At 37.5% G+C, this 13,175-nt stretch overlaps 1 protein-coding gene across 1 annotated transcript; it reads right to left on the bottom strand.

The window, feature by feature from the left end:
* Positions 1–4,367: 4,367 nt before the first annotated feature.
* MAIP1 (matrix AAA peptidase interacting protein 1) lies at positions 4,368–13,137 on the bottom strand. The gene is made up of 5 exons (XM_082630718.1): positions 12,599–13,137; positions 8,987–9,058; positions 7,809–7,935; positions 6,416–6,563; positions 4,368–4,620 (listed from the first exon to the last, which is right to left on the bottom strand). The coding sequence occupies exons 1-5, from the start codon at positions 13,046–13,048 to the stop codon at positions 4,542–4,544; spliced, it is 876 nt and encodes a 291-aa protein (XP_082486844.1). The 5' UTR covers positions 13,049–13,137; the 3' UTR covers positions 4,368–4,541.
* Between the last annotated feature and the right edge of the window lie 38 nt (positions 13,138–13,175).

A 13,175-nucleotide genomic window follows, 5' to 3' on the forward strand; every position in this document is an offset into this window, starting at 1 on the left:
GAATCTCATTCAAAAAGATATTTCTAAGACAATTGGTAGAATTTTAAATTTGGTTTTAAATATTAGATGATATGGAATTATTGCTAATGTTCTTATGTTTATACAAGATAATGTCCTTATTTTGGAGGAATGCATGTTGAAATATTTAGGAGTAAAGTATACGATGTCTGGAACTTTCAAATGGTTTAGATAAAAACCGTGTGTGTGTGTGTGTGTGTGTAAAGAGAGAAAAGGAAAAAGAAAGAGACAGCAAAATGTTAATGTTTGATGAATCTAAGGGAAGAGTATATAGTTGTTTATCATAAACTCCTAGAGAAAGCATAGGAGGTAATCTCCTTGACACTGGTCTTGGCAAAGGTTTTTTTGGATTTGACACCAAAGCAAAGGCAACAAAAGCAAAAATTAAGTAAGTGGGACTACACAAACTAAAAAGCTTCTGCACAGTAAAGGAAATTATTAACAAAATGAAAATGCAACCTGTGGAATGGGAGAAAATATTTGCAAACCACATATCTGATAGGAGTTAATATTCAAAATATACAAGGAGCTCATACAACTCAACAGCAAAGCCAAACCAAAACAAACAAATCCAAATAACCCAATTAAAAAATGGGCAAAGGATCTGAATAGACATTTTTCCAGAAAAGATACACAAATGGCCGACAGGTACTAGAAAAGGTGCTCAACATCACTAATCATCAGGTAAACGCAAGTAAAAATAAAAACCTAATACCTGTAAGGATGTTTATTATCAAAAAGTCAAAAGATTAACAAACACTGGTAAGGATGTGGAAAAAAGAGAACACTTGTGCACTGTTGGTAGGACTATAAATTGGTACAGCCACCATGGAATACAGTATAGAGGTTCCTCAAGAAATTGAAAATAGAACTAACATAGATGGAACAATCCACTCTGCATATATATATCCAAAGAAAATGAAAATGAAATCATTATCTCGAAATGATATCTGAACTCTCATGTTCATTGCAGCATTATTCACAATAGTCAAGGTATGGAAACAAACTAAATATTGACAGATGAGTGAATAAAGATATGGAATATTTGTGTGTGTGTGTGTGTGTGTGTGTGTGTGTGTGTGTGTAAATTATATAATGGAATATTATTCAGCCTTAAAAAAGAAGGAAATCCTGTCCTGTGCTACAACCTGAATGAACCTGGGGGACATTATGCTAAGTGAAATAAGCCAAAGAAAGACAAATATTGCATGGTATCACTGATACGTGGAAACTTACCCCCTCGCTGCAAAAATAAAAAAGACAAAAAAAAAAAAAGGTTGAACTCACTGGGAGCAATTGGATTGTAAGATCTGTAAGGATAAAAGCTAGTGAGGTCAAGACAAATCCCTTAGGACCCCTACCATACAACCTCAAATGGTCAAAATCTTTGGTGAAACGACCCATCACAGTAGGGATAAAACAGCTATATTCAATAACACAGATAGGAAAATTTTTCTGGGGTAGAAGATATGCCAATTTACTTCATCTGTATCTAACATAATTTGGGGGGAAATGTAAAGATCGGTTAGAGACCAAAAGTGACCCACTGCATCCAGCCTTTCAACCATCTCTAAGAAGGAGCCAGACGCACAAGTAAAGCCATGTTGGATCAGCTTGGCCTTCACATAAATATCCCCAAGTGACCTCAGTCAACACCACATAGAGCAGACAAACTTTCAAGTCAAACCCTGCCCAAATTTCTGAGTAAAACAAGTGATTGTTATTTTTTTTTTTTTTTTTTTTTTTTTTTTGCTGTACGCGGGCCTCTCACTGCTGTGGCCTCTCCCGTTGCGGAGCACAGGCTCCGGACACACAGGCTCCGCGGCCATGGCTCGCGGGCCCAGCCGCTCCGCGGCATGTGGGATCTTCCGGGATCGGGGCACGAACCCGTGTCCCCTGCATCGGCAGGCGGACTCTCAACCACTGCGCCACCAGGGAAGCCCGATTGTTATTTTTAAGCTACTAAATTTTGGGTTTGTTAAATGGTAATAAATAACTTTCAACATTACCGCAGTCAGCTTTGATAGTGTCCTTGCTTCCCAGCCCAAGAATATGTCTCAGGCTACTCTTGCTTGTTTTCTGCATGGAGCTGGAATTGCTCCCAATGCCCGTCTCCTTTTATTGAGAAACCATATACAAAGTGCATTATTTGGGTATCAGGTACTTTTTTTTGAGAAACAAAACATTACAGTCACATTCCACTCCCGTCCTCCCGAGGTAGTCGCCACTATAATGAGTTTAGTGCCATATTAATCTCTTGCATTTTAAAAAAGTTGTACAATTTATGTATATTTTCACAAACAATAAATCACAGTGTATTTCACTGATACTAAATCACACATTCACCATCCATTTTAAAATCACTGGAGATGCATCTTACAACAGATGGCAAGTGATAGTTTAACTGGTTGTATTTTTTTTCATTTTAGCAATATGTGCCTTACTGATCTATTATCTGTTTCATCTAAGATTAGATGAAACATAGATTAGCTCTTTTATACTTTATAAAAAATTTAATCCTTTGAGCTTATTTTCCTGCAAATTACTTTTCTTGCTAAATATTTTAGCAAACTTTGTTTAGGTATAATTTGCATTAAAAATATATAATAACGTAGGGGCAGGACAGGAATAAAGACGCAGATGTAGAGAATGGACTTGAGGACACGAGGAGGGGGAAGGGTAAGCTGGGACGAAGTGAGTGGAATGGACATATATACACTACCAAACGTAAAATAGCTAGCTAGTGGGAAGCAGCCGCATAACACAGGGAAATCAGCTTGGTGCTTTCTGTCCACCTAGAGGGGTCGGATAGGGAGGGTGGGAGGGAGACACAAGAGGGAGGAGATATGGGGATACGTGTATATGTATAGCTGATTCACTTTGTTAAAATAAACAGTATATATATATATATATATATATATATATGATAATTTACATATAACAAAATGTACCCAATTTAAGTCCACAGTTTGATGAGTCATGATAGCTGTACAAAGCTGTTTAACTTTTCATTATTAAGCTATGAGCATTATTTATATATTCTGGATACAGGTCCTTTGTCAGATATATGGATTACAAATAGTTTCTCCCAATCTGTGACTTGGCTTTTCATTTTCTCACTGCTGTCTTTCAAAGAGCAGAAGTATTAATTTTAATAAATTCCAATTTATAAATTTTTCTTTCACGATTCACACTTTTTGTCTCCTAAGAAATCTTTCTCTATCCCAAGACAGCAATTTCTATGTTTCCTTCTAGAATTTCTAGAGTATTAGCTTTTGTTAAGTCTATGATCCATTTTGCAATCTAAATTTTGCACTAAAATTGTGTATGGTGTGAGGCGAGAGATGAGGTTATTTCCTATTTGAATATATAGTTACCCATTTGTTAAAAAGACTTTTTTTTTTTCTCATTGAATAACTATGGCACCTTTGTCAAAAATCAGTTGTCCAATATGCATGGGTCCTTTTACTCTATTCTGTCCACTAGCCCCTAACATTTCTTATAAAACAGGTCTTCTGTCAACAAATCCTCTCATCTTTTCCTTGTCTGAAAAAGTCTTTTCTCACCTTTTCTGAAGGATATTTTTGCTGAATATAGAATTCTAGGTCAACAGGTTTATTTCTTTCAGTACTTTAAAGATGTCATGCCAAGGCCTCTAACCTGCATAGTTTGAGAAAAGAAATATAGTCATTCTCTGTATGGAATGTGTCTTTTTTTTTTTCCTCTAGCTGCTTTTCTAATTTTCTCTAGTTTTCAACAATTTGATTATGATGTACCTTAGTGAGGTTTTCTTTATGTGCTTCCCTGCTTGTTGAATTTCCTGGATCTGTGGGTTTATAGTTTTCATCAATTAGGAAAACTTTCAGACATTATTTCTTACATTGTTTTTGTCTCCCCTATCCCAACTTCTAGGAGTCCAAATACAAGTATGTTAGAAGACGTCATATTACCTCATAGGGGAGTAAGTTACTGTTCTATTTCTTTTTTCTCTTTGTGCTTTAGTAAGCCTCACTGATTTTTAGTACTATAGTGACCCATCTGCTATAATTCCATCTGTTCTTTCTCATCCAGCTAGTGACCAAAGAGGTAATCAAGTAGCAGCAGTGATTTTTAAAAATAAATCTTACACATGAATTATTGGTATAAGTGTATTAACCACAAATAAAATATTTAAGGACTATTAATTTAAAAATGTGTAATTTTTTCAATATCTTCTTTATTGTCATAAAATGAGTTTGTGTATATATACATATACATGTAACATTAGAAATGATACTGAATATGATGCCAATGATGGGCTGCTGTAATTTTTTTACTTTGACTTCCTTCTACAGAAAGTGATGACAATCTGTGGAAAATGCTTTATTGTATCATGCCAATTTACTACAAGGAGTATTTCAAAATAATACAAAAGTAATCCACAGACTTGATTAAGTGAAGATCAACTGATCTGAAAATTTTTTCTTGCTTAGTTCTTCACAGTAATTGCTAAAAGTCCAATAAGCTGATTTTTCCAAGATCAATTATTCTAATAACTTTGGGTGTTCAATCCGTGCAATGGTCCAGTCAGGCTTTACTCCTTGTGTAAACTCCCTGTGAAATCTAGGGAAAAAATTATAAATAATGTGAATCTTATATCAGTCCAAACACTTCCTGGATAACTACATAATTTGCAACTATATATTAGAGACAGTTGTTAGCAAAAAGCTAACAGTTAATGGTAAATAAAAATCAAAAGTTTAATCTACCAATTTGATCACAAAATATGTCCCCACAAAATCAGAAGTGCATTCTCAACTAAAATGAGTATTTTTAATGGACTGATCTACATACACTCCAACATCTGCCAGTCCTTGAGAGGAACTTCAATGTTATTCTACTGTTAAGTACTAGCCATAATATACGCCTAATATGAGGAGAAATAAATTGGAATATGGTGATAAAAACAGCACTTTCATAGAAGTTGGTTTATGTGGTTAGACTTACTCATAGCTTACACTAAGACCAATCTTGAAAAGCAGTGTTTATGCGTTGCCCGTGATCTTAGTAGGGAATATCAGAAGAACCAAAGGTTAGTGTTGATTATAGTGTTCTAAATGACATCTTAAAAAAGAGACAATTCAGCAGATTTAAATTAAGTATTTAAATATACAGAATATTTTGGGTAATTACAAATAAAGCAAAATTCAAAACAGAAAAAGAAAAGAAAAAAAGCACATCTCCTTCAAGAAAAGTGAAAAAAAATGAAGATATAATTCCCTTTACCTTAGCAAAACAGGATACATTTTCTTTCCTAGGTCGTTTTTGGGATTTGTTCATTATTTTAAAGCAAATTTGTATAACTCTGGTGACATAACAGTATTCCCTTTTAAATAGATATTAAACTATGACATAACAGTATCCTCTTTTAAATAGATATTAAACTATGTCTCCACTGACTCGCTTGACTTGTTCACTGTTCCAAATTTTATTAGTACAATAATACACTAGAGTGTCTCTTTTAAATAGTTTGTTAACCTCCTGTTAGACAGTACCTACTTAAGGGCAGGAACCCGTCAATTCTGTATCTGAACCCCTACCAGAGTACTTGGTAAATAGGAGATGGTCAATAAATGTCTAGTGAGTGAATGGTCCATGTGCCAATTATGGCAGCTTTTATTTTCCAAAGATGGCCATAACTACCTCTTGCATCCCACATGCTCTTCTGCAATGTGACCTTGCTGCTGCCCCATGAAGAGGTGGAGTCTCTCCATGCCCTTTCACCGTGCAGATCCTGTGACTGCTTGGACCAGCAAACCATGGTGGAAATGATGTTGTTCCAATACTGGGCATAGCCCTTTACTGGTCTAGCATCTTCTGTCTTCTGCCTCTTGGAAGCCAACCACCATGTAAACATGTGACTAGCTTAACACTACTACAAGCCCAAGCCACAAAGAGAGGCCTTGGAGAATGAGACGTCATGTGGAGAAGCCAAGGAGCACCATGGTGCTGCCCACATGAGTGAAGAAGCCATTGTGGAAATGAACCCCTAGCTCCGGCCACCCCACTTGATGCCAGAGGGAGCAGAGAAAACTCCACAGCTGAGCCTTTCCAAAATTCCTGAGCAGTAGAATAGCAGGCAAAATGAATGGCTATTTGATGCCACCGAGTTTTGGAGTGGTTTGTAATGTAGCAATAGACAGCGGAAATACAGTTTAATTAAATTCAGCAATATTACCTCTTCTTAATTTCTGAACACTCCTGTTTCGTGGCCAGTGTGTCTTTCTGACTTTCTCTCTTCATTAATAACTTGTCAAATTTCAATCTTTTGCTCCCTAAAGCTCCCTTTAGTTTTCATACTTTCATACTACCTTCTATTTTCTAGAGAAAGGAAACAACGAAATGTGATTAGACTTACTCATAGCTCGCACTAAGAAGTTGTTTAGTTTCCACGTTCTGATCCCCCAACTTAACCTGGAACACACTGGCTCCACTTATAGTTTCACTGGGGATGTTGGCACTGGTTAGATACCAAAAGCACATCAGGATGTTAACAAACTTCCTTCCTTAGAGAAAAAACATACACACATACAAATACAAATCACAATAATCTATCATCCTTATATCCTTAATGAAATCAGCAATTGGCAGTAATTATACAGCTGTTACAGACCAAATTTGGGGCTCATTCTAGTCTAACTTAAGATACCTGTATTGACACGTTTTTATTTTTAGAAAATTCTCCTGGGGTTTATGACACCTTCCTCTCTGGATCACACTAGTAAGAGCTACTATTTACTGAGCAGGTACTTTTTACCAAGTGTACTACATGGATTACTTTCAATTTGTAGCATTTTCTAAAATTATGATAACAGATATCTATTGTCAAACCAAAAATGAGGGGGGGGAAACACTTTTTTGCTGCTATGTCATTAACTTAACCCCAACTGCCAGAAAGAAGCCTTCTATTCTACCCCTAGTTCACTTTACTATGCCCAGTGATTATGACAACGTCCTGTGCAAAAATCAGGTAGTAACCATGGTGCTAAGATGCAATGTGAAATATTAGGAAGAAGAAGATATTTATCATTAAAAGTACCTTTACAAATGTTTCAAATTAATATGTGTGTGAAATTTTTTTCACTATTAACAGTCCTCAGTCAGAACTGCCTTAGCAAGTGTGTAAGCAAAGACTAGATTTCCTGTGTGCCTAGCACATAATACACTGCAAATATTTGTAGAAGGAGTAAGTAAGTCAAGTTTTCAGGAACGCTATTGGGGAAATAGGACAAGGAGAAGAACAAGATAAATGCTAAAGTTCCTTTCAACTCTTTTCATCATCTCCAAATAAATCCAATTTGGGAGTTCTGAGTTAATGTTACTTTCAAAACAGTCTTTAGCTAATATTATTTACTTTTTCTTTTACTCTTTACTCCTACTTAACATACAGCTAGACACTTAAAATATTCAATTGTTTTCCTTTCAGTTAGGAAATCTGAAACACAAATGTTTTCATTTTAAGATATGGGAGCAGCTTGTCTTAGACAATTTCCATTAACTTAAGTTACAATGCTCTCTTCTGTGAATTAAATAACATTAGGGAAAAGTTCTAGATAGAAAGGCATAAGAAACTATTACTATATCCCAAGTCTTCCAGAGCTAGGGCTTTAAAGAATGAATATATTATTTTCTCTGCAGTTCTATAAATATCCACTTGTACCAACAGAATGTCACTATTCCATGATTATTCACTAGTTTAGGTTATCTGGACAATTGTGGGTCATTTAATGTTGACTATGCTCCAGCGTTACCTTTCTCATCGTAGTAAATGGAGATGTCTCCTGTTGATGTATATACAATTTCATCTATGTCAGCAGCAAGGGCATTTTTATGGTTGTCAGGTAGTGAAGTAACCTTTTCTTTCAATACACGTAGTGTCTAGGTATGGAAAAAGCAAACCATAGTTCACTTGTTGAATAACTATTGAGCCTGCGCTCTAGAGCCCACAAGCCACAACTACTGAGCCCACAAGCCACAACTACCGAAGCCCGTGCGCCTAGAGCCCACGCTCCACAACAAGAGAATCCACCGCAATGAGAAGCCCGCACACCGCAAGGAAGAGAAGCCTCTGCTCGCCGCAACTAGAGAGAGCCCGTGCGCAGCAACAAAGACCCAATGCAGCCAAAAATAAATAAATAAATAAAAAAGCAAGGCTGAAAGGGATCTGATGATTCAATTAGATAATTCCTAATAGAACTGTTCTTATATAGAATTCAGTTCTTATACAGAATTCTATATAAGAACTGAAAGACATCATATTAACTTACTTATGCCTTAAGTAGCAAGTCATTCTATACTTTTATATGACCCCAAGTACCCAAAAGGCAAGATACAGGGACTCTACTTTGGCTGATGGCATGCATACTATTTTATTTTATTTTATTTTATTTTTTATTTTTTTATTTAAGGGTGATTTATTTTACTTAAGGGTGGCAGTGGGAATAGTCATAGATCTCTAATACAAACCAAATACAAAAATCAAACAACCATAAGAATACTGAAAATCTAAATATGAAAAGCTAATCTTTTAGGAGAAAAATAAGAAGACTTTTTTTTTTTGTCAATGGTAATGGATATGTAAGGATATTGACAACAACGCTGGAATAGCAGAGGAATTGGAAATGCTATACATTGATAAATGGGAAACTAGCTAAATTAATTATACTGCATGTACACAATAAACTACCATGCAGAAAGCAAACACATATATAGTCTTTGGTTGAACCATATACCATTCTAAGTCTCTACGTTACATATACTATCTCACATGATTTCCCAACACTACTGCTACTATCCCATTTTATATATGAGACAAGAAGTTAAGTAAGCATGCATACTATTTTAAAGCATAAATAAGGACAACATATATCATTCTACTACAAGAGAATAACACATTTATTTTTAAAGGAAAAATAAAAGTATACTTTACCTCTTTGGCCACAAGTTCTTCCAATAGATCAAACTTACTCTGTGACAGCAACTTGGACACATGAGCAAAAGCCTTAAAAAAAACAGTGGGGGGAGGGTGGTGATTATTATTTCAAGATATCATGTGAAATACCGTACAATGTACAATGCTCATACTTGAATGGCTAAGTGTAACAAAGACTATTTTATGATAAAGGCAATAGACAGTGTCAAACACTAGATATCGGTGTTCGGCATAACTCCTCCAAAGTTGGTTGACTTTTCTTTTCTCATATGGCCTTCCCACATGGACAGTAGTAAGTGAGCAGATTGCTACTTATGTATCTACTCCAAGGACCTGGGAAAAGATTGCGTGTGGTGTACATACTACGTCCTCAATAAAAAAATCTCCTATATATTTCCTTTTAAAATAATGATGAAGTAATCAACCATTGTGACTGTTATATGGTCCTCCTCTTAATCATGAATACACAGCAGCACAACCTAGACGGTACTGGGAGTCTGGAGATCTGGGTTGCAGTTCTACCTCATTAAGATAGATAAGGCAGGTTTGGTAAAGCGGGAGAAAAGATGAGTTTGCACAATCTAATACAGTAGACCCCAACTTTGAAGTACGAGATCCCATTTTAAAGTGGGAGGGACCCAACTGCAATCCTCCACATGCCTAGCAGTGAGGAATGGAATTGTGCATTAAGACTCTACCTGTCTTCCAGAAGCTTGCAGTCTACTTGAGGAGGGAGCCAAGAAAACTGACAAGTTCAAAAATTATGACAGGAGTAAGAACAGGATGATTTGGGAGCATACAGGTGAGCACTTAAGCTATCTGCGTGGAAAAGAGAGGGCTTCCTAAAGGAAGTAATATCTAAGATGAAATTTCAAGAACTGGCAAGAGAAATAGGATGCACAAGTGTGTCAGACAGACAATACTCATAATTGTTATAGGCTAAATTGTGTTCCCCCAAATTCATATGTTGAAGCCCTAACTCCCAGTACCTCAGAAGGCAACTATATTTGGAGACAGGACCTTTAAAGAGGTGATGAAGTCAAATGAGGGTGGGCCCTAATCCAATCTGACTGGTGTCCTTACAAGAGGAAATCTGGATATACACAGAGATACTAGGGCACACATGCACAGAGGAGGAAAAAAATACCCAACATGTGAGGACACAGCAAGAAGGCAATCATCTACAAGGAAAGGAAAGAGGCCTCAGAAGAAACCAACCAACAAGGTGCCAACGCCCTGTACTTGGACTTCTAACCTCCAGAATGTAAGAAAATAAAGTTCTGTGGTTTAAGCAACCCAGATTGAGGTATTTTGTTGTGGCAGCCCTAGCAGTAATGGAGTTGAATTTTGAGGAAAAGCACACTTCCAAATGGATTCAAGGATCCCTTGCAAACACTTTAGAGGCTCTCAGGGTTCAGAAACACTGTATGTTTTAGTAAGCCTTTGTGTGCAGAAGATGGGTGAAATTTGGTAAGAAGAAACAAAGACCATAACCATCATGTTGAAACCCAACCATGAGGCTCTAGTTTGTGTGGCCAAAGAAGATCACACCTGAGCAAATTATCCTATAAGGTAATAAGGAACGATTAGGAGGCTGCCCTGATAAGGCTTTGGTGATATAAGATTGCCTAACCTAAACAGGCTTCTAGGAAATAGCCCTCTTTTTCATAGAAAAGGCCAAAATATGCTAGCAAGATACAGGAAAACAGACAGTACGTGGTTAGTGGTTTGAGGGCAGTAATAGGGAAGGTATCATGTCATATGTGCGTATCAATGGAAAGTAGGGTTTGTGGAGCTAATAAAGCTGTTTAAGGATTGTATATCACCAGACCACCTATTCCTCTGGCTCACATGATGAATAAAAGCTTGCCTAGATTGGTATAAAATAAGCTACAGGATATATCGTATAACGCAGGGAATATAGCCAATATTTTATAATAACTATAAATGGAGTGTAACCTTTAAAAATTGTGAATCACTACATTGTATACCTGTATTATATATATATATAATATATAATATTGTACAACAACATACTTCAAAAATTTTTTCTTAAATAATAAATTAAAAAAAAAAAAGCTTGCCTAGATTGTACTTAACCATCTCAACTTCTAGTGACCCTGGAGGACCAAGAATGCTTATAGAGTGGGTTACAGGACAATGCACCTCAGCACTTGCTAGCTATGCATCCTTGAGCCAATCGTTTCACCTTTTTAGAACTTGATTTTTATCATCTGAAAGAATTAGACTAGAATAATGAGCACGAAGGTCCCTTTTTATGTTCTATGATTAAAAAAAAATCTTAAAGAACATGATCTAATTGATAACTTGATATTCACATACCAAGATAACATCTTATTGATAGGAGGTTAGTCTAAGGAGAAAGGGCAAATTGAGCCCATGAGAGTAGATAATCTACACAGTGTTTTTGCATCAGATTATTCCCAAGCCCTAGAATTACATCTATGCAAAGGAAGGTACAGTTGCCTTATGAGATCTAGTAGGAAGAAGGTTTTTCAGCTATGTCCTTTTAAGTCATTCGTGTTGAAAAACTGGTTTGCTTGATCTGAAAGGTATGTTAAAGTAACCGCTGGTTTAATGGAATCACTAAATATTTGCCATGGATGACCCAACATTCTTTTTGGAAATCAGAATGGTTAAATGCACAAAAATTGACTTAGATGAGGCAAGACTGTATACAAACTGGCTGATGAAGGGGTGCAGATACTACTTAATAACAAGGATGAGGGCTAAAATAGCTCACAGCTGGAGGATCTTTAGCATCAAAGAGTGACTAAAAAGTGTCCCATGCTCCTCTGTGTTCAGAGAAAATAGGGACTTAGGCTTGAATCCTGCCCATAGTGGGGAGATGACTTCCATTCCTTATTGACACATAAATAAGCATGAGGTAGACAAGCTCAAGTCATCAGCAGAGTGGTGGAGAACAGTAGCATCATGCCCATTTACCTCTGCATGGACAAAAGATTCTGAAAACTGACATGAGCAGAGGTTTATCCCTTACAATGCTGTTAATCAAGCTTGCTCTTTACTTTTTAATTTTTTACAAAAACATAGATCAGTCAGGAGTTCACTCGGGGAAGCAAAAGCAGGAGTTAATATTGACATTGATTATAAAGTTGAAAACATTTAATTTATAACTGACAGGTCACATAAATAAATATCAATGGCTGTGTTTATAGAAATAATCTGAAAAAAAGCTAGGATTAAATATATCAATACCAGCATACGATCAATACTGTCTTTTTCATTCTGCAGAAAATCACGTTCAGAAAAAATAAAGCCATGTGGCTTCTACGTGGCAGAAACAGGCTTTGAATCCATTTCTGACTCAAAACCTATAGAGAGTAGAAAAAGTAATTAAGGGACTTCACCTTGGTGCCTCCATCGAAACCCTATTTCTCGGCGATCTTGCAACATAAGCAGAAGCTTAATTTAAATCAAGAAGTGGCCGGAGGGCTCTGTGTCTGGGTCACTACCCACATGTTATCATTTGAGACCCAGTGTCAACCTCACCGCTAAACACTTTTGCGTGTCTAATAGTCGAATGCATGAGAGGCAGAGAGATTATCTATAGAGAAATAAACAAACCTGCTTCGCTCCCTCTGAGAATTCTGCGATGCTGAACTCTTGGTCGAAATAGGCCCAGATAAGGAAGGAGTAAATTCTAGTCCGAATCCAGCTGATGGGGTTGGAGAACCCCAGGACGATCATCTTGGTTTTCTGGCGCTGCTGGGGCTGCTCCTCGGTGCTGTAGGTTCGCCGAGGGCAGGAAGGGAAAGCGGGAAGGGTTGTGGGGAGTCCCAGAGGGCTGAGCAGGGGACGCTGAGGAGCCCGAGAAGGCAGCGCCAAGGCCGCAGAGGCCCAAGAGACTCGAGGAAATGGGGCCGCTCCCGAGCCGAGGCGGCGGCGGCAGAAGCAGCAAAGTCCAGCCAACGGCGGCCACACGTCGGCCGAACCGGGAGTCCAGAGTCGGGCGGCCGAGCCCGGCAGAGGCCGAGAGAGCAGCAAGCGGGGTAAAAGACTGACGGCCAGCGCCATTTTTGTGACCTTTCACTCCTTGCCTGTGCAGTATGGAAACAAAGTCGGCGGGAAACCACCTCGGCGGGACTCGGAGAAAGAGACTGGAGAGTCAAGCCGGCCTGTTACTGCACCTCTGGTGAGTTCT

Source organism: Mesoplodon mirus (genome assembly GCF_964341445.2).
Source record: "Mesoplodon mirus genome assembly, chromosome: 8".
In the NCBI taxonomy this organism is placed as follows: domain Eukaryota; kingdom Metazoa; phylum Chordata; class Mammalia; order Artiodactyla; family Ziphiidae; genus Mesoplodon; species Mesoplodon mirus.

Bases quoted from the DNA above. Each gene is read 5' to 3' on its own strand.
- MAIP1 (XM_082630718.1), bottom strand. From the start codon at position 13,048: ATGGCGCTGGCCGTCAGTCTTTTACCCCGCTTGCTGCTCTCTCGGCCT. The intron at 9,059-12,598 runs GTTTGTTTATTT...GTTTTTTTTAAG, and splicing joins TCTCAGAGGGAGCGAAGCAG to GCTTTTGCTCATGTGTCCAA. The intron at 4,621-6,415 runs GTAAGTCTAATC...TTTTTTCCCTAG, and splicing joins CTTCTTAGTGCGAGCTATGA to ATTTCACAGGGAGTTTACAC.